Here is an 18,270-nt window from a genome sequence, read left to right as displayed (position 1 = left end):
AAAAATGATGAGGATAGAATTTACCTTACTCAGATTAACTTAACTGGACATTTCATATAGTGTTTAAGATTGGTCTACCTTTTTTTTCCGGGAGGGTGAAAAATGATTGTTGGGCCGGTGAGCGTGAGATGGGTTGCTTGGGAGTGACACTCCCCGCCGTAGACGTGAAACTTGATTGGTCTGCAATAGATTATAATAACTAATGGAAACACTATAAAATACGTATATATCACAGATCCTATTACTTGGTGCATGTCTCTACAAAGACAGTTCGGGAAATGAAATGATCATATTCTATAGTCGAACCCTGGCTATTAACTGACTGCTGTTCGAATGTTTTAGAGATCGATTCATTTGTGTACGTAGACAAGTGTGACTTGAGAGTTACAAGGATTCATAATCATCCGCCTACTTCCCATCCCCTCACACTTGACTGATTGAAAGGATTGAATGTTTTGTAAACCATTTCCATTACATTAATTTTGAAGTTTGTCACAAAAGTCATCTCACACTTGTTGAAAGACCAAAGTTATACATGCATGTACCTCATTGTAATCTGCATCTTAGAAGCATAGACATCTCACTCGAATACTTCAATTATTTTGATAACAGAACTCTGGAATGACGGTGCTTACGAACGCACAACTCGAGCTCAGCGTACGTGACGGTTAGTACATGTAATTGCGGAAAATGCTGACCTTAACGGTGCAATTGTACTGTTTACCACAGGGAGCAATGATTAAAAAAAAAATGTCTGAGTTATCATACTTGATGAATGTGTCTGGGCCTCTGAATGTTTCTACAACAGATATGTTATGGCGCTTTGCAAGTGCTGTGGATCATCATCATCATCATCATCATCATCTTTATCATCATCATTTTATGTGTAGGTCGATTGAATCAAAAATATCTTATCACATAAAAAATTCGCAATAAAGCCTAAAATATTAAAAGATTTCTCAATAAACCACAAGAGTAGACGATTTATGCTAGACTAACTCTGGACTAAAGTTCTTATTTTGTATACCGATTAAAATTTTACATTGGTTGTTTCTATTCTTAATTCACATCTTAGAACTATTTTGAAGCACTTAGAGTTTGTTGTTTTTTGTATATGAGAATTGTAAATAATATTTTATTCAGGAAAGTAAGGGCAGGAGAGCTCACTCTTCAAGACCAGTGACATCACACTTTCGCAAGGTTCATTATACTTCTCCTTCCATGTAATGATGTAGGCCAAGTACAACGGGTGGGTAAGGAACTTAGAGCAGAGGGTTTTAGTCTTTTAGGTTAATATCCAAGCTGAGGATCCAGTCCAAGGTATTTTGGTTTGATGAGTTCTACCAGCACTCATGAAAACATTCTCTCGTGGCAGTGCTCCATAATGTGACACATAGCATTTTGCTCGAGATGGCGGCAGTCAGCACACGCATAGGCTATCCAAGAACCCCCAATTGTGAAGACGGTATGGGTGACCTGTGCACAGCTATCGAGAGAAGAATGATGTGATCATTCCCTCCTGAAAGAAGAAGAAGAAGAAGAAAAAAAGAAGAAGTAGTGTCGGAGTCGCGGATACACATACCGTAAAATCTTGTGTTAATGCGACGCAGTCGTTTACACACACCTCGACTTTAGAACCCCCCCCCAAAAAGAACAAAAAACAAAAACAAAAACAAAAACAAAAACAAAACCCCCCAAACAAACCCCAAAACAAAAACAAAAACAAAACAATAGAAGAGAAGATGCATTCGGCCATTTTGTAAATTTCCACCAAATACTGAGTTCAGTGTTCTTCATTTAAAGTCTGAATTTCAATTTATTGTCGGAGAGCAAACATTAAAACATTAAAACTTGGTTTGATATACAGCCTCCTGCAAAAATCATCACCTTTTATAAAATCCGCAGGTTTTCATTTTTTTAAAGCAATATCTCATTTAGATTTATATTTCATACTTGACATCTCTTGTCTGCTTTTTCTTTATCGTGTAATCCTTATATCTGATGTATGGTAGTTTGTATGTCTATCTACGGGCGTATGTGTATTGATATATAAGTTGATATGCGTTTATGGGTGATTGTAAGTGTTTATTTAACACAGCAACGTTAATGCGGATCATCATTTTTTTCGTTGTTTAATTGATAATGTAATAGGAGATTAGTTGTGTCATTCAAAAGGTTTCTATCTTTCTACAAACGTGGCATGACGCCTGAGGATAACTATTTGTTTTTCTCATTCATCTTTTAGGGCCCCAATGCAGGCAGGCACCTGCGAGAAGGCGTCGAAGTGTAATTGCAGGTAAGCCTTTTTTCCATTCTCCTATACATAAAACCGTATGACCCCCAAAGAAAACACAACGGGACTCTCCGCAACGATAAGTTTAATAACAGGGAACCAATCGAAATACAATTTCAAGGTATGAAACTATAACTTATTACCCCCATCCTACAGAATACTCTGTCCAATTTGCTTTAGTGGTCAAAGAGAAATGAGAATCTTTGTAGAGCATGTCAGGAATCCCTTCCCTTCAAATTCTGTCCATTATCTTCACACATTAATGCATTTCCGAGAGTTTCCAAGTGCTAAACTGGGGATAAAACAGACCCATTACCTGCTTTACAACGATCCACATTTCTCTGTGACCACCCTGCCAATTTGAATGCGGTATTCTGCAAAATGTAGGTAAGGCGTTATACAGTGCGTATCAAAAAAAAAAAAAAAATCGCAACAAGACTTAATTTCAAATTTGTGAAGATTGTGTTAACTTTTCACTAAAGAGAGTAGCACCATCTTAAAGCCACATATCTCTTCTTTCAAATGATATCTTGGATTCTTTCACGGTCATGGATGGCTGAGTAATCATTCTTTTTTAATAATGGGTCAAATTGGACTTGGGACCAAGTTTCAGTTTCTGCACTTAACTATGACGTCGATTTTCCTAGAGAAAGTTGAATGTTGGGCTGGACTTTGTGGAAACGGTTTGCTCCTAGAGCCCTTGTTCTTTGCAAACAACATGAACGGAAATGGATACTTACAAATTTTGAATGAAAATGTGATTCCTTAATTAATGGAAAAATTTTCTGTGTTACAAAGGGTGTGTTCAGATGCTTATAGTGGGCACAGGATAGCGCACCAGCCCCTCGACTACGTAGTTGCAGTACAAACAGATTGGTTGAGGTATTTGGAAATTGGGTGATTGCCTTGTATCATGATGTGGAGTGGCCTACACAATCTCCTGATCTGACTTGTGACTCTTTTCTTTGGGGTTATCTTAAGAGCAAAGTGTTCATCACCCCTCCACCTGACATTGCAACTTTGAGACAAAAGAATCACTGATGAGTTTGAAGCTCTACGCCACCAAGCCCCAATGATTCGCAGGGCTGTGCGTGAGATGCTTGGAGAGAAAAGAGCTTATTTCTGTGTGGAAAGGAATGGTGGTCACGTTTAAAGGGCATGGGATGTAATGTTAAAAGAGATAGGGCCTACTAGTATCCGAAAGAAGACAATGGTAAGGTTGTGATCATTCATTTCATCAATTTCATTAATTGCGATCATTAATTTCACTAAAGTTAATTTCATTATTCCCTCTTTTTTGTTTATTTCTAATAAGATGCATTGATTCTTGCAGTACCTAAACTTGGTCCCAAGTCCAATTTGATCCATTGTCCAAAAAGAATGATTACTCAGCCATCCATGACCGTGTATGAATAAATAAGATATCATTGGAAAGAGGAGATGTGTGGCTTTAAGATGTTGCTACTCACTTTGGTGTAAAAATAACACAATTTTCACAAATTTAAAATCAAATCTTATTGCGGTTTTTTTTTGATACGCACTGTATATCTAGACCCTGAAATAGCATTCAGACAGTTTAAATCATAATCAATGGAAGTTACCAATGCCGAAGCCAACTGTGTGTATGTGGGTGTTGTGTGTGTGTGTGTGTTTGCTTGTTTGTGTTTTCTTTTTTCTTTTTTTGGACATGCTGCATAGTAAAGTCACTATATGAGCACCTCCGTTCATTCTTTGTTGTTTGCATAGGTGCGCTTATCACAGTGCTGGCGCGTGACAGACATTCAATACGAATTACTGTTTTTTTCTGTCTTGTCTAATGGGAGAAATAAGATTGATTTGAAAAAAAAAATCAATATTACTTTGTATCAAGAAGGGGTTAAATTTTAAACTATTTTTGACACTACGCATCATGAAGAAAATTGTTTGTTGGACGATAGTCCCCCTCCCCACCACCCCTGTTTAGTACTCTAATATTTTGTTCGGGGGGGGGGGGGGTGTTTGAGCAGTCTGCTAAAGCGAGAGATACAAAGCGATGTATTGAAATTTATTCGAAGACGACTTATATCAATATTACGTGACCGTGTATCACCAAACGAACAGAAAGTCGCACGCAGTGATTTTGTGTGAGGACTGAAAATAGGTGGTGAAATGGGTCGACCTAACGAATCTTGAGTTTTTCATGTTTTCTGAAAGAACAACTCTTCTTCTACTTTATGTGCAAGTTTGGGATCATAAAACATACAGGAGACCTGTGTTTTCATCAGTTTTTCTCGAACACGTTTTTGGTGGAATACATTATTCGGTGTTTCTCATAGAGTCCTCTTCATGTTTTGAAAAAAACCTGTCAATACTCTTCTTTTTCCACTCTAATAACTTTTGAAATAATGATGCTACTGCATTGAAAGTTGGCATCATTCATTTACATGTGCATTTACATGTGCATGAAATTACTCTGTTTAAAAGTCAGCCTATACAGAAGGTACCAGTACTCCTTCATAAAATTAATTATGTTCATAATATCCGTTCTTTTTTGGTCGTAAAATAGTTCATGAGCGGGGCCAGAGCAGTCAGATTTTTTTTTTTTTGCCTCGCATTGTAATCAGTAGTATGACAACCAGACCTGGAGGTTGTAACCATATTCCCCCAAATTATATGCGGATCGATTCCATGGTGGGTTCAAAAGGTCACCATGTTCCAACACAACTGGGGGGGGGGGGGGGGGGGGGAGGGGGCGTTCAGTTGTCAGGATGATAACCCGTCTTTGCCAGTCTTTAATTTTGAAGTGATCCCGCCTTAATCTAACTGGACCCAATGGAAGACCAGCTATTGCAGCCGAATATGGTTATCCATCCATCTTCTCAGCTGAAAAAAAAATGAACTTATTATCATTATCTTCTTCTTCTTTTTTTGGGGGGGGGGGGGGGGGACTCCTAAAAACACAGTGCTAATTGTTCCAGATTATGTGAATGTAATTTCTGTCGATTTGTCCACATTATTCTCCAAAGGAAGATATTCTTCTAGGAAGACATTTATGCAGGGGCATCAATAATGCGGGCCTGTACACATGGTGTGGAATATACGTTATAATGACACTGAAAAAGAAATTTAATGCAGTTAATCAGGTGTAATACATTCATGCAGCCATGAAAGTGTTCTTTGTTCAGCAACAATGTAATCGCCGTGGTTTGTAATTGGCATGTGTGGTTGTACACATAATCACCTTTTGAAGCCAAATTCTGAAATTTCGTTTATGAAATAAGTGTCGTGTGTCATCTTAAAGAATTAAATCACATCGTGTTCGGAAAAAAAAATCCTTAACCCTAAAAAGACTGGGAGGGAGGCCTAAAAGGTCCCCCCCCCCCCTTCGACATTTCGCGCGATTACTCTGCAACACGCAATGCTCTATGACTTTATTCTTTCAAGTTTCCCGCACATTTTGACGCCAAATTTGTGACGCCCGGGGGTACGGTTCTGAAGTTACATAACTTTTTGTACATGCACGTGAGACCGAAAATGGCTCAAAAATGTGATTTTTGTGTACACAGTCAATGCAAATTGAGTTTTTTTCACATGGTTCATATAAATATGCTTATTTTTTACTCTCAATGGCTAAAATTAATTTGTTTTAGTAGTTTTATGGTTCAAAAAGTGTCTGCCACAAATTCCGTTTAAAAGAACAGCAAAACAAAAGGTCTAAAAAACAAAGAAATACATAAGAAATTCATAAAACAATAAAATAAATAAGAAATCAATTTTGATACCGATTTTTTTTTCAAGTACATTTGCGAAGAATACCACAAAGAATAATTAGACCAAAAAATGAGCACTTTTGGAGCTTTCTTTAGCGATTTAGATCAAAGAGTCTGATTTCTCGCATAAATGACATAATTAATCAAAATAAAATAAAAGAAGACTATTTTGGAAAATTTAGATATACGATCTTGTAGATTACATCACACACTACCATTGTACAAATTTCCGCGGCGATCGCGCAATCCACGGCCGAGATCTTAAGGGGGGGGGGGGGGGGGCTTTAGGCCCCAGTCTTTCGAGCTATATACCAATATAGCCCAGTCTTTTTAGAGTTAAATGTGCTTGATTCGTAGTCTTCATCTCTTCCCGTTCCATTTAATATCAATAATTTACAGAGTGCTTTAGTACGACAATTCAACAGTGCATGACCGACCGGCCTCGCTTGCGAACTGTGTTAGAAGGGAACACCCCTGACTGTACCTTCTTGACTCAACTGCTGAAAAGGACTTGTGACTCGGTCACGCGAGATGAGAGAGTGGTGAGCACTTCACTTTTTTCTTTCTTATTGTTTATTAGTTTAAAGCCTGACTGTTGTAGTGCTCCAAATCCCACGCAATGATTCTTTTTAACATGTATTCTCGCACGGAGTTTATCACACATCAGTACGCTACATTTTTCTTTGCCTGGATCGATCCTTTGTAAGTATTTCGAAAATATTGATAGTTCTTCAAGCAAAAACAAAGTAAAACAAGCTACTGTGCTCTATTCAGTCCCTAAGGGAAACAACGTTTGTCGATGCTTCAACTACGGAAACAAATCTTCGGTCACATTTCAACATGAGTGAGACAATTATGTGACCCTGCACCTCAAAACAAACACAAAGTCGCCAGACATGAATTTTTAGTTAAGACCATATTCTGAAAGAGCAGACTTTAAGCTTTAAAATGATGTATAACTCAAATCAAATGGACTCTCCTAACCTATCTTAATATTGGAAAGAAAGCACAAACTCAGGAAAAGTGTGAACTGAGAAAAGAGGATCTGAAGTACAGTGTCTATTCAAGCGCTTAATCTTTACCAAACCGTGCTGGCTGTGCGATGAATAGGACAAAAAACAGGAAGTAAACCCCCAGAGTAACAACAATGAAGGGATTATCAAATTAATCTGAAATTAAGCACGCCTCATTAGCACATTCTGTCCATAATTAATGCCAACTTTCAAAGCAGTAGCACTATTCTTTCAAAAGTTATTAGAGTTGAAAGTGAAGAGTGTGGACAAGGTTTTTCAGAAATGGAAAAGGGATTCTAAAGACACACCTAATCACATTATTCTACCAAAAATGTTCGAGTCTTTCAGAAAATATGAAAAAGTAAAGTTCGGCTAGGTTGACCCATTTCACTTATTTTCAGTCCTCACGCAAAATCAGTGTGTGCGACTTTATGTTCGTTTTGAGGTGCACAGTCACATATCGTTGTTAGCAATGTAAAATAAAACACAGATAGAAAAAAAAAAACCCAAAACGAAAGCTCATTTTCTTTAGCATCAAAAACTTTATCCTGACTTTTGACCTTTATCCTGCAACGAAACTTAACAATTAGGGGAATTTCAAAAAAAAAGATAATAAAGAATAAAAAATGTTAATAGCGATGAGACTGGCAATGTGCTTCATGCAACGAGGAGGAAATATGCCCATTAAGGATATTTCATCATTTATTTCAAAGACGTTTGATACAGTTATAAATATGAAGCTCACACAATAATGGAGCTGTTTGCGATGCAACACTAAATACAATGCGGAATTTATTACAGGAATTCAGGCTATGCTGCCAAAGTCGGACCCAGACCTTTGTTCTTCGTTCGAGTGATGACGAAGACGTAGGGGAGGTGAATGCCAACGCCGAAGTTCGGAAGGATTTTAGAGAGACGTGGTTTTTTGAGCTACTGGAAATGGGGTAAAGAGTGTTGTATTATTTATTATACAGTGTTTAAAATGTCATTTTGTGTGTAAGTCTTTATTGTTACTGTAATGGAAATACCTTTTGAGAATAAACCAGATCTATTCACGCAGAAAACATTGTTTTCAAGGAATTGTTATACACTTTAATGGGTAGATGTTGTGACCATAAAATCTTTTAGCTTTTCGTTTATTTCTGTTCTGTACTTTCACGTCATCAATTATGACGTTAATGACTGATATTCAAAAGATTATTATCATGTCATTGCTTTAACATTGAAATCCATAATTTAATACGTTACTGAAGAATCAATCGTCTATTTTTTTTTTCCGGGAAGGTCCCTCTCTTGAAAGGGATGGGAGGGCATAACAATGGTTAACCGGAGAGGCTTTTAAGAAGTCAGGTATTGGTCGTAAATGCATGGGCACAATTACCATTGTCACTTCCTTCGTTTTCTCTCCCTGCAAGTGATAATGCGGCGCTCACATACCAAACATCAGCACCAAGTAGCATTACCACATGGGAAATGGCCGCCGTCAGTGTGTCAGGACTTCTCGGGATGTGCGTGGCGCCCCCATCGTCCGTCAGAGTGTTCCAGAACTTCTTCATCCAGCTTCACCTGCCGTACTCAGTGGTTAGGATGGAACAGATGCAGGTGTTAGCGACGATTTTCAACTACAGGAACGTACAGCTACAGGTACAGATAACAATGGCACTCAGAGTATACAAAATGCAGATACTGCAGTGTCTGATGAAGATCATCGATTGTACAGAAAGATTGGAAAAAAAATTGTATTTCACAAAGCATTCGAGTACATTTATTAAAAATATATTTCATTCCATATTGAAAGAGAGAGAAAAAAGGAACGTTTAACTTGAGTAATGCATAACAATGCGGTGAAGGGGCCTATTGAGAGGCTAAGCTTGTAAGATGTAGACCCATGACGATAAATGGTTTTGGTATGATATGAAAATTCTATGATTAAATGAAAAATAAGCAAATCAGCAAACCATTATAACAAAACTATATAAAAAAAAAACCACTGAAATATTCATTTATTGTATTAAACAGATACATATGGGCCTACATATCTATATAAAAATTCTAAATCTGTTAGTAAGTATTGAGGCAGTCCACAGAGAAGTAACAGAGGAGATGAGAGAGAAGATTAAAGCAGAATACTAAAGGAAACGCATATGTTGTTGGATTATTCCCCCATTTCAAGCATAGAGCATGTTAAACACAGCGGCCTTTGATTCATCCATTTAGAAAATTGCGTTTTGGAGAACGGCTGCTTAGAAAAATTGTATCCTGAATCATGCTCAATCGGAAAGTCCGTGGTTATTTTGGGGGCGTGTCCATGACGTCATGGGATGAAAGGCAAACCCGGAAGTATCACACAACAGCCTAAGCTTACCTATGTATGCTCTCGATGAGAGCGTGATGTCAAGGCTCATACCCTGAAATCTCAAGACATTTTTCATCAGAATGTCACAAAAAATGAAATAAAATTGTTTTCTACTTCAAGTCTCCTGTGAAATCACACATTTCCTCGTTTAAATAGAGTCTGTTACGTGTTATTTAGGCCACGAATACAGAAGCTGTCAGGCCTAGTGCCTGTACGATGGTGCTTCGTAGTCGATCAGTCACATGCATGCGCCCATCACCGGCCGCGTATGTCGCAGTGCAGTAGCCTCCGTGTATCAAAGAGCGGAGAAGCGTGAGCTTCGTACCTCTTTGGTACGTACAATGTATTATATCGGCAGTTCCTCGGTAGTACTACAGCTGTGTACGCCATATACATTTATTTAGCGAGTCTATTTTTTCGCGAAACGGGACTTGCCAATAATTTAGCGAGTGCTTAAATTCGTGGTTGTGGAGTACACCACGGAAGGGGGAGATATATACGGAAAGAGAGTTAATATTTTCTCGTGTTCTTAAATTCGGAAAAAGCACCAGGTTCGCGAAATTGGCGAAAATAATAATTAAAAAAAAAACTCGCGAAACATTCGGCGTACGTGGATCGCTAATGCTAGATACCACGCAATCAATGCGCGGGCATCGGCTAGGTCGAAGTCTTGACTAGGCCGGCCGGCCTATCTGGTGATAAAATAAACGCTACAGAGCACTGCGATTTTCATCGATAGTGATAAAACTTTGAAGGACTCGGTGAAGTAATGAATGGATCGTGCAGTACCTAGCTCTTGCTAGATAGAATGCTGATGAGCTGTGAACGGGAGTACGGAGTGAGTTAGCCCGACCAGACGCTGTAAGTACGCTGTGCGAATACCTGTCGCGACGTAAGGTACCTACGTACAGCGACTGGGCTGTGTATAGTTAGGAGTGAGTGTGATGTGATTGATAATACGTAGCCCGACCAGACGCTGCGCTACTTACAGCGACTGGGCTGTGTTCAGTTTAGGCCTACTGCTGCTCTGAAGTACGAGATCAAGTCAGCACTAAGCTCGGTTCATTTTCAGTTCAGAATAAAAAAAAAAAATCTTACCCATCTAAATTTTGAAGTCTACCTGGCATTGGTCCTGCGTCACCAACATTGTCCCCTGACCTGCCGTGTGGCAAGGGCTCGTACTGCCAATCTCCACTAAGTCCCTCCGCTTCAACCGAACCGCCCTGGGCCTTCCCCACTAGCTCGCCCGTAGCGTCTCCCTCCTGCGCCCCGCCGTGCGGCTCGTCAGCAACATCTATCTCTCCAACTTCACCAGGGTCATCATCACTAGTTTCATCATCGTTATCATCACTAGTGTGTACTGACTGTATCACTCAGTTCATCATCGCTCCCACATTCAAATTCCACCAAGAAATCATCCTGATCATCACTGCATGGCCTTAACGTACGTTGTCGTGCATATCATCGAAAAACAAACTTTTAAACTTGTATGCAAATACTATCTACAACAACTTGTATGATACAATGCATGCATTATGCGCGCGGGGGCCTGCGGCGCTCGAGACCTTGCGCGATTCCTTTCATCCCATGACGTCATCGGCAAAGCCTCGAAATTTACGCTGTGACCTAGATTTCAGGGGGGTGACAGGTGTAAATTTTCAAAATCCTCTAACTCCATTTCAAAAAGGCCACTTTAAACGATGTAAACGACAAATTGTTCTATGTGTCCCACTCTTTCACTTCATAATTATATAGTTCTATTTCTTTAGTATTCCCCTTTAAGTAAGTAAGAAATAAGTTTCATATCCATTGTAAGACCTTTTTACAATTTTGTCGCTTGCACTGCTTTGATTTTCGAATGATAAGGATGATAATGAAGTATGATGCTTTCGTATAACGCAATAAAATGAATTCTCGGAATTCTTTGCACACAAGAAAACACTACATGTTAACCTGTTAGTAACTGTCTTAATAGTTTAATTCCGTTCAATTAATACCTACGAAACAACAGCGATTACCATTCTACAAAACAGTATTATTCTGATATCATAAAATAACATGCTGCAAGCCATGCAGTTTGTTTCTTGCAATTTCAGAGATACTGTAGTTGAATACCTTTAATTGTAAATTTTAACTGTAATTTCGCAAAAGAGAGCATTTTGATCCATGCTCACACTATCCAAAATTAGTCTTCTTTTTGTGTATGTGCTTGTGTGGTCACTTGACAGTGTGGTCATTTAAGTGTCTTATTGCAACACCACGTTATCAATACTACTTGACAAGAAGGTATAACCCAGTCATATCTTGTACACATAAACTTCAGACCATGGTCTACTGTACTTTTTAATATAATATCTTTTATAGCTCTTTTATAGATCCAGATTCTTAAAAAAACCCTGAAGTTAGATTCTTAGATATTCTGAAGTTATAGCTCTATAATGATCCAATGAGCGTTTATCTTAACTCAAATTGAGCATTTGAAAATTGTCCACACTTGTACGCCAACGTTTAGTTAGCGTCAGTGAAATGAAGCATCCCTTATCTTTTTCAATTCAATTCAATTCAGTTCAATTCAATTCAATTCAATTCGATTGAATTCAATTCCGTTCAATTCAATTCAATTGAATTCAATTCAGTTCAGTTCAATTGAATTTAATTCGATTCAATTCAATTCAGTTCAATTCAATTCAATTCGATTCGATTCGATTCAATTCAGTTTAATTCAATTCAATTCAATTCAATTCATTATCATATCTATTTGGGATCCTCCATTCCATGATCGCATCAAACGCAGGAATGATGTTTTACAAAAAGAGAAAGTGAGCAATGTAACTCTTCCTATAGACCGATTCGGGTTCGTTGAGGGCAGCAGACCATTTGTGGCACTGGGCGCATGTTGAGGTGCAAAAGTGCGAATTGGTGCAAAACCGCGAATTGCCGCCTAAGCTGGTAGAAAAAAAAAAACACACCAAAAACCAAAGAGCGTGATCGGCAGAGCGTGAGATCGGGTACGGATGGGGGAACACCGAGGGCGGCTCGGGAAGATCTAGAGTCCCTTTATAGTTTGGAAACAACGTGGCGTTCAAATCAATGGTTTTCGCAACTATCTAGGTACATGTATGAGAACTCTACATAGCATAGATCTAAGGCTCATCTCAGTCTCATAAAGATTACTATCTTCTTGCAGTTGTCGTCATTTTTATCGTTATTGTTGTTGTTGATGGTGGTTGCAGGAGTTGGGATAATGTGTTGTTTGCATGTTTCTATCATGCATGAGCTTCATGGTAATTTGATTATCATTCTAAACTGGCACAACCAAGATACTTTCGTAGCTTAACGCACGTAAAGATCTCTAGATTGAAAGAGAAATTATCAGAGGCAGATTGGAATGATGTGCTCCATGAATATGACATTGATGTTGCATATGATAAATTGATGGACATGTAATACTTTCAATGAGTGTATTCCCCCTATGATTATTAAGCAGAAATATTACAAGTGTCGAGCCCGGCAACCCTGGGTTACGAAATTTCTGCTCAGGTGTATAAATCGGAAAAATAAACTTTATTATAGATTCCGTTCTAATCCTTCAGATGCATCTCGTAAAAATATGTTTTTTAAGTATAGAAATACCTTGACTTCTTTATTGCGAATTGCGAAGAATGATTATTATTGCTCTCAGTTTGATTTGTATCACAATAATACTAAAGCCACTTGGAATATTATTAATAATGTGCTGAATAGAAATAGTCAAAAGAAGGAACCCACTAGAATTTCGTTGAATAATGAGTGCATTGAAAATAGCACGATGATTGCTGATGCCTTTAATGACTTTTTTGTTTTTTACAGACATAGGACCCACCCTTGCTAAAGAAGTACCTTCCACTGATTATAATTTTACTTCTTTCTTGAAAGATCGTAATACTGAGTCATCGTTCATTGTTCCAACTCATTCAGTAGAAATACAGTAAAGCGTATTGTAAATAATTTGCAAGACATGGCTAGGCCAACACATGACCAATACAACATGGTTTTCCAATTCATTATCATTCATTAAATCATTAGATGTAGAACGATAACATAAACTGAAAACACTTAATATACAAGAACCAGCTGACAAGGTTTCCACACGGTAATCTTCTCTCGAAACTTTAGAAATTGCTCGGTCGAAATGCTAAGTAAAACAGTAAACTTCTACTGTATACGGCACAGAAGATGAGCTCGAGTCGCGTGCATTGCCCATTTATTGTGTACCTATACCTATACCTCACGATCGCATGCGCGGCACACGTGTGTGCAAATCCAGCAGCTGTGTGTACTGTACGCATCAGGTGATAGACCGCTACCGTTCTATTTTCTGCCAGCTTAGGCGGCAATTCGCGGTTTTGCACCAATTTACACTTTTGCACCTTAGCAGGCACAGCGATTAGCTCAAACTGCGGTGTCCCAGCCTACCACCCCTCCTCCTCTCCCCCACCTCACGGGCAACATGATTATCGCGCAATTGTAGCAGGAGTACGCACTTGTAACAAAGGTTCATGCACTCAGTACGAGACGCCTATTGACTAAAAGTTAAAACAACCATGCATCAGTTTTTTCATTCCGTGCGCGTGCTAATGTAGGGAGGGGGTGGGGGAGGGGGGGGGGGGGTCGGCAGAGACACCGCAGTAATGGCGCTGCCCATGCCGATAAAACACAAACCGCCTCACAGAATCGGTCTTAAACGTTGTCTCTCCATCATCGACACATTTCTCTTCCAAAGGTTGATGTTAACTTCACCGTTCCGGAAGGTCTATGTGCAGGCAGCGGTGCAAGGGGACCCATACGTCGAACCTTGACTGTCCCTCCCAACGATGCCAACACCGCGACCTTTCTTGTTCTCCCTATCGAGGTTGGCGAGCACCCGATCAGGGTTCACGCGAAGGCAAGGTCTAGCGATGCGATAGATGCGGTCGAGAAGAAACTCCGAGTTGTGGTAAGTACTACTTTAGTAGTGTATGTCGTAGTTGGAACGAAATAATGACGCGTTTACACCGAGCACGGTACGGGCAATGGGCCGGGTTTTTGCTATGGTACGCCAAAATAACACTACCATATCATACTACCATAACTATCGCTACCATAACACCTCGAGTGTCACCAAAATGCTACAAGAACTTGATTGGACCACTCTGGAACAGCGCAGAGAAAATGACAGGCTAATTATGATGTACAAAATACACAATAATCTTACTCCTCTTTCAGCACAGGACCATATTATCAAACAGGCTACTCAGTTGACGAGAGCCTCGCAACCACACTCTTATCAGGTATTATATTTTGGATCAAAAACTTGTCTTCTATTGATTGGTTAAAAGAGCTTCACGTGGTTATAGGTATTTTGAACTATTTTAGAGTGTTGGTGTGTTTGACACTCCATGAAGTACTATTTGCAAAATGACGTCACTTTTATGACGACATTTTGCAAATAGTGTACTATTTGCAAAATGATGTCACAATCACCCTTCTTTACAATCAAGTGTACCCGTCCGTGTCCGGTCCCGAATTCTAGTGTTCAGGTTTGCAGCGGCCATACGAGCGCTTGGATACATGCGACGGGCAACTCTGGCGGTGCCACGGCCACTACGTTTTTCAATTTCCGATCTCTCGCACTGTTGCGTATTGCAGGCGCTGCGCTGCCGCCGCAGTGCGGCTAAGCCTAGGGCCTATATAAAATGATTTTCACTTTTTATTCAAATTTTTGATCCAAAATATAAAACAAAAATACTTTGCCTAGTTTCGAGTTTCTTGTTAAAACTATGGGCCTCGGTGACTCCAAACTTTGGAGTCACCTCTGCCCATAGTTTTAACGAGAAACTCTCAAGGCAAAGTATATTTGTATGTTATATCTTGGATCAAAAATTTATCCTCTGATGATTGGTTGAAAGAGCTTCACGTGATTAAAGGTATTTTCAGCTATTTCATAAAGTTGACACGCCATAGAGTCAGAGTTCTGTGCATAGAGTACTATTTGAAAAATGACGTCACTTCTCTGATATCACAAAGCAATTCTGAAAATGTGCGCAGCTTTGCACCATCAGCCTGTCAAATGTAACAATTTCTAACAAAACAATCGTGACGCCACAAAACGATTTGGACATTGCGCACTGCTCGTATCGTCACTCTGAAAATGTATCAATTTCTATGCGCACTGCTCGTATATACCGTCACTCTGAAAATGTACCAATTCCTAGCAAAACGATTGTGACGTCATAAAAACAATTCTGACATTACGCAAATTGCTTCGCACCGTGCGTCGCGTCGCGCTTGTAACATTAGGGAGCTTTAAATTTTGGCGACGGTGACGTTCCGAGAGAAAAAAAAAACATGATCTGAGCATGCGCAGTATCGCGGGTCAAGTTACTGCGCACGCTCAGATCATGTTTTTTTTTTCCCCCTCTGAACGTCCGCGCGTCTAAAATCTAAAGCTCCCTAATTATTAACAACATCACAAAGCAGTTCTACATCGTACGCTGCTAGCTAGCTGCATGTTGAATGGTCGATGCAGGATCCCTTCACAACATCGCATCCACGTTTACGACTTCTTGCTTTGCATTTCCCTCATTTTTCCTTTCTTTTGTTTGAATTTTTGATCCAGAATATAAAACAAAATATACTTTGCCTAATTTCAAGTTTCTTGTTAAAACTATAGGCCTCGGCGCCTCCAAATGAACTATTCACTTCGGGGCTGCGCCCCTCAGTGAATAGTTCTTTTGGAGTCACCTCTGCCCATAGTTTGAACAGGAAACTGTCAAGGCCAAGTATATTTGTATACCATATTCGAGAACTGAATCGCATCGCCATTCGTTTTCTTCCCAAGAACTGTAAGGAACTGGAATTCCCTGTCGTCAGAAATTGTTTCGGCGCCATCTGTGGGATCATTTCGAAACCGTCTAACGGTTGATCACAGTGGCTAGTTATTTTCGTCAAATTTTCTATGTGCTTGTAAATATCTGTAAATAAATTGTATTATAATGTAGATAGCCACAGTCTGCAAGAATCTTCAGTCTATTGAAGGAGGCAGACTTAATCAGAAGAAGAAGAAGAAGAAGAAGAAGAAGAAAATGAACCACATCTGGTTCTGTTAAAAGAATCAGTAATTCGGTGCAAAATAACCCCAACTATATAAAAATCAAGAGCAATAAAATCAACAGAAGAAGATCAATTTTGTAACAAAATTATTAGCGAGGAAGTAAAATATTGTAACAGAACCAGCTAGACATGGTTCCTTTTGGCGCATCATAGCAAAAACCCCGTTACGTGATCCATGCTGGATTCGGTGAAAAACGCAGCTTGATAAAGATAAACGAGAGAGGTTATTTATCCTTATAATTATTGTTATTATGATTTAATATTATCATTATTATTATTATTATTATTATTATTATTATCATCATTATTATTGTTATCATCACTTTACTTGGATGTAGAAAGACTATTTTGGACTCTCAAAAAAAGTAAATGCATGCTCGAAAATTCCTAAATCATGCGATTAAGTATAACGTATAATTGGAATTCTATCATAATAGGGAACTACAAGACGAAGAGTGTATAGCATATTCCTCTTGTTTAGGGAAGGTTGAGCATCACACGGGTGAAATATTCAAAGTCTTAATTGTGGTAATGAGTTTTAAGTCTTCTAGAGGGTATAAGTGGCGCTGGTATCGTACACCTTGCAACTTTTCATGGTTTGAAGAGGGAAAAGTAACGACTACCTTTAATGGACCAACACAACGCAATTCCTCATGAGATCATCCAACAAGCATGCGTTTATTTTATTTTTGTCTTGTTTTTGTTTTCCGAACATTAAAGCGCTCTTTCTTCAAGAGCAATGAAGAGAACGATGATTTTGTGCTCATGAATGTACACATCCTCCCAAACTTTAAATGGATTTAGAGAATGACTGTTACCTTTGATTCACTAACAACTCGAACAACTAGGCTGCGAAATCAATCAATGAGCCTCTTCCTCTGAATTGTTAGCAGTGAAATGTTGGTTTTTGCAAGAACAATTTCCGGTTTCTGATCTTTTCTTAATACTTTATTTCTATCAGGCTCAAGGAGTGCGGAAGAGATCTGTCCGATCTCTGACCCTTGACCCAAGCGAAATTTTGGTGAATGGGGAAGGCGGTGTCACTACGCAGGCCCCCGGGAACATCGACGGTAAGTGTCATTCTCTTACCTGTAAACATTTGGTAAAAGTGAATTTTAAAAATAATTAATGTAAGGGGGCCCAAGGCTCTCACACTTAGGAATATTTTCAAATCTCCTTCTTCATTTCCAAGGGTAAAAAAGCTTAGCTTGAGTTTATGAGCTAGTACGGCTCAGTGACTGTAGTTTCAGGTTTGTTCATGTGGATCCAAACTAGGGCTCAATGTTTCTAGTTTGAAATTAATTTTCCTTTAAAATACATTACCAAAAATCACCAAACTTCGCAGATATAATCGCTAGATCGCAATAGAATACATGGTTTGCATATGGACACAGCACTAGTGATTGTATACATTCAAGTTCATTCATGAAGATGGGGGGGGGGCTAATTCTGTCATTGTTTAATTCCGTCATTTTGATGAACTCCACAGTTAACCAGCGCATCATCAACAGACGTCAAATTTCCAAAATGAACGTGTCTCTTCCACATGATTCCATCATGGATACCGAGACGTGCCTTGTCAGCATGATTGGTAAGTCATATATCATTTCCTTATTCTCAGTCAATTTATCCTTCGATTCAAGCTACTGCAAATATCAGAGCAAAAAATCTTGACAGGTACCGTTGAGCTACCAGAATGCTCTCCTGGCAGGGCGTGTTGCTCCACCT

At 39.1% G+C, this 18,270-nt stretch overlaps 1 protein-coding gene across 1 annotated transcript in view; it reads left to right on the top strand.

Moving 5' to 3' along the window:
• The first annotated feature begins 592 nt into the window (after positions 1-592).
• Positions 593-18,270, top strand: part of LOC139728779 (complement C3-like) — a 53,643-nt gene continuing 35,965 nt past the window's right edge. The window contains exons 1-8 of the mRNA XM_071639719.1: positions 593-667; positions 2,246-2,296; positions 6,442-6,584; positions 7,857-7,999; positions 8,471-8,699; positions 14,174-14,386; positions 17,504-17,612; positions 18,032-18,133. Coding sequence (XP_071495820.1) covers positions 622-667; positions 2,246-2,296; positions 6,442-6,584; positions 7,857-7,999; positions 8,471-8,699; positions 14,174-14,386; positions 17,504-17,612; positions 18,032-18,133 — 1,036 coding nt within the window. The 5' untranslated portion in view covers positions 593-621. The remainder of the gene's footprint in view (positions 668-2,245; positions 2,297-6,441; positions 6,585-7,856; positions 8,000-8,470; positions 8,700-14,173; positions 14,387-17,503; positions 17,613-18,031; positions 18,134-18,270) is intronic.

Source organism: Diadema antillarum, unplaced genomic scaffold (assembly GCF_040938485.1).
Source record: "Diadema antillarum isolate AM-2024a unplaced genomic scaffold, OU_Dant_1.0 seq00000197_RagTag, whole genome shotgun sequence".
Lineage (NCBI taxonomy): Eukaryota > Metazoa > Echinodermata > Echinoidea > Diadematoida > Diadematidae > Diadema > Diadema antillarum.
This window is presented reverse-complemented; position numbering and strand designations above follow the sequence as displayed.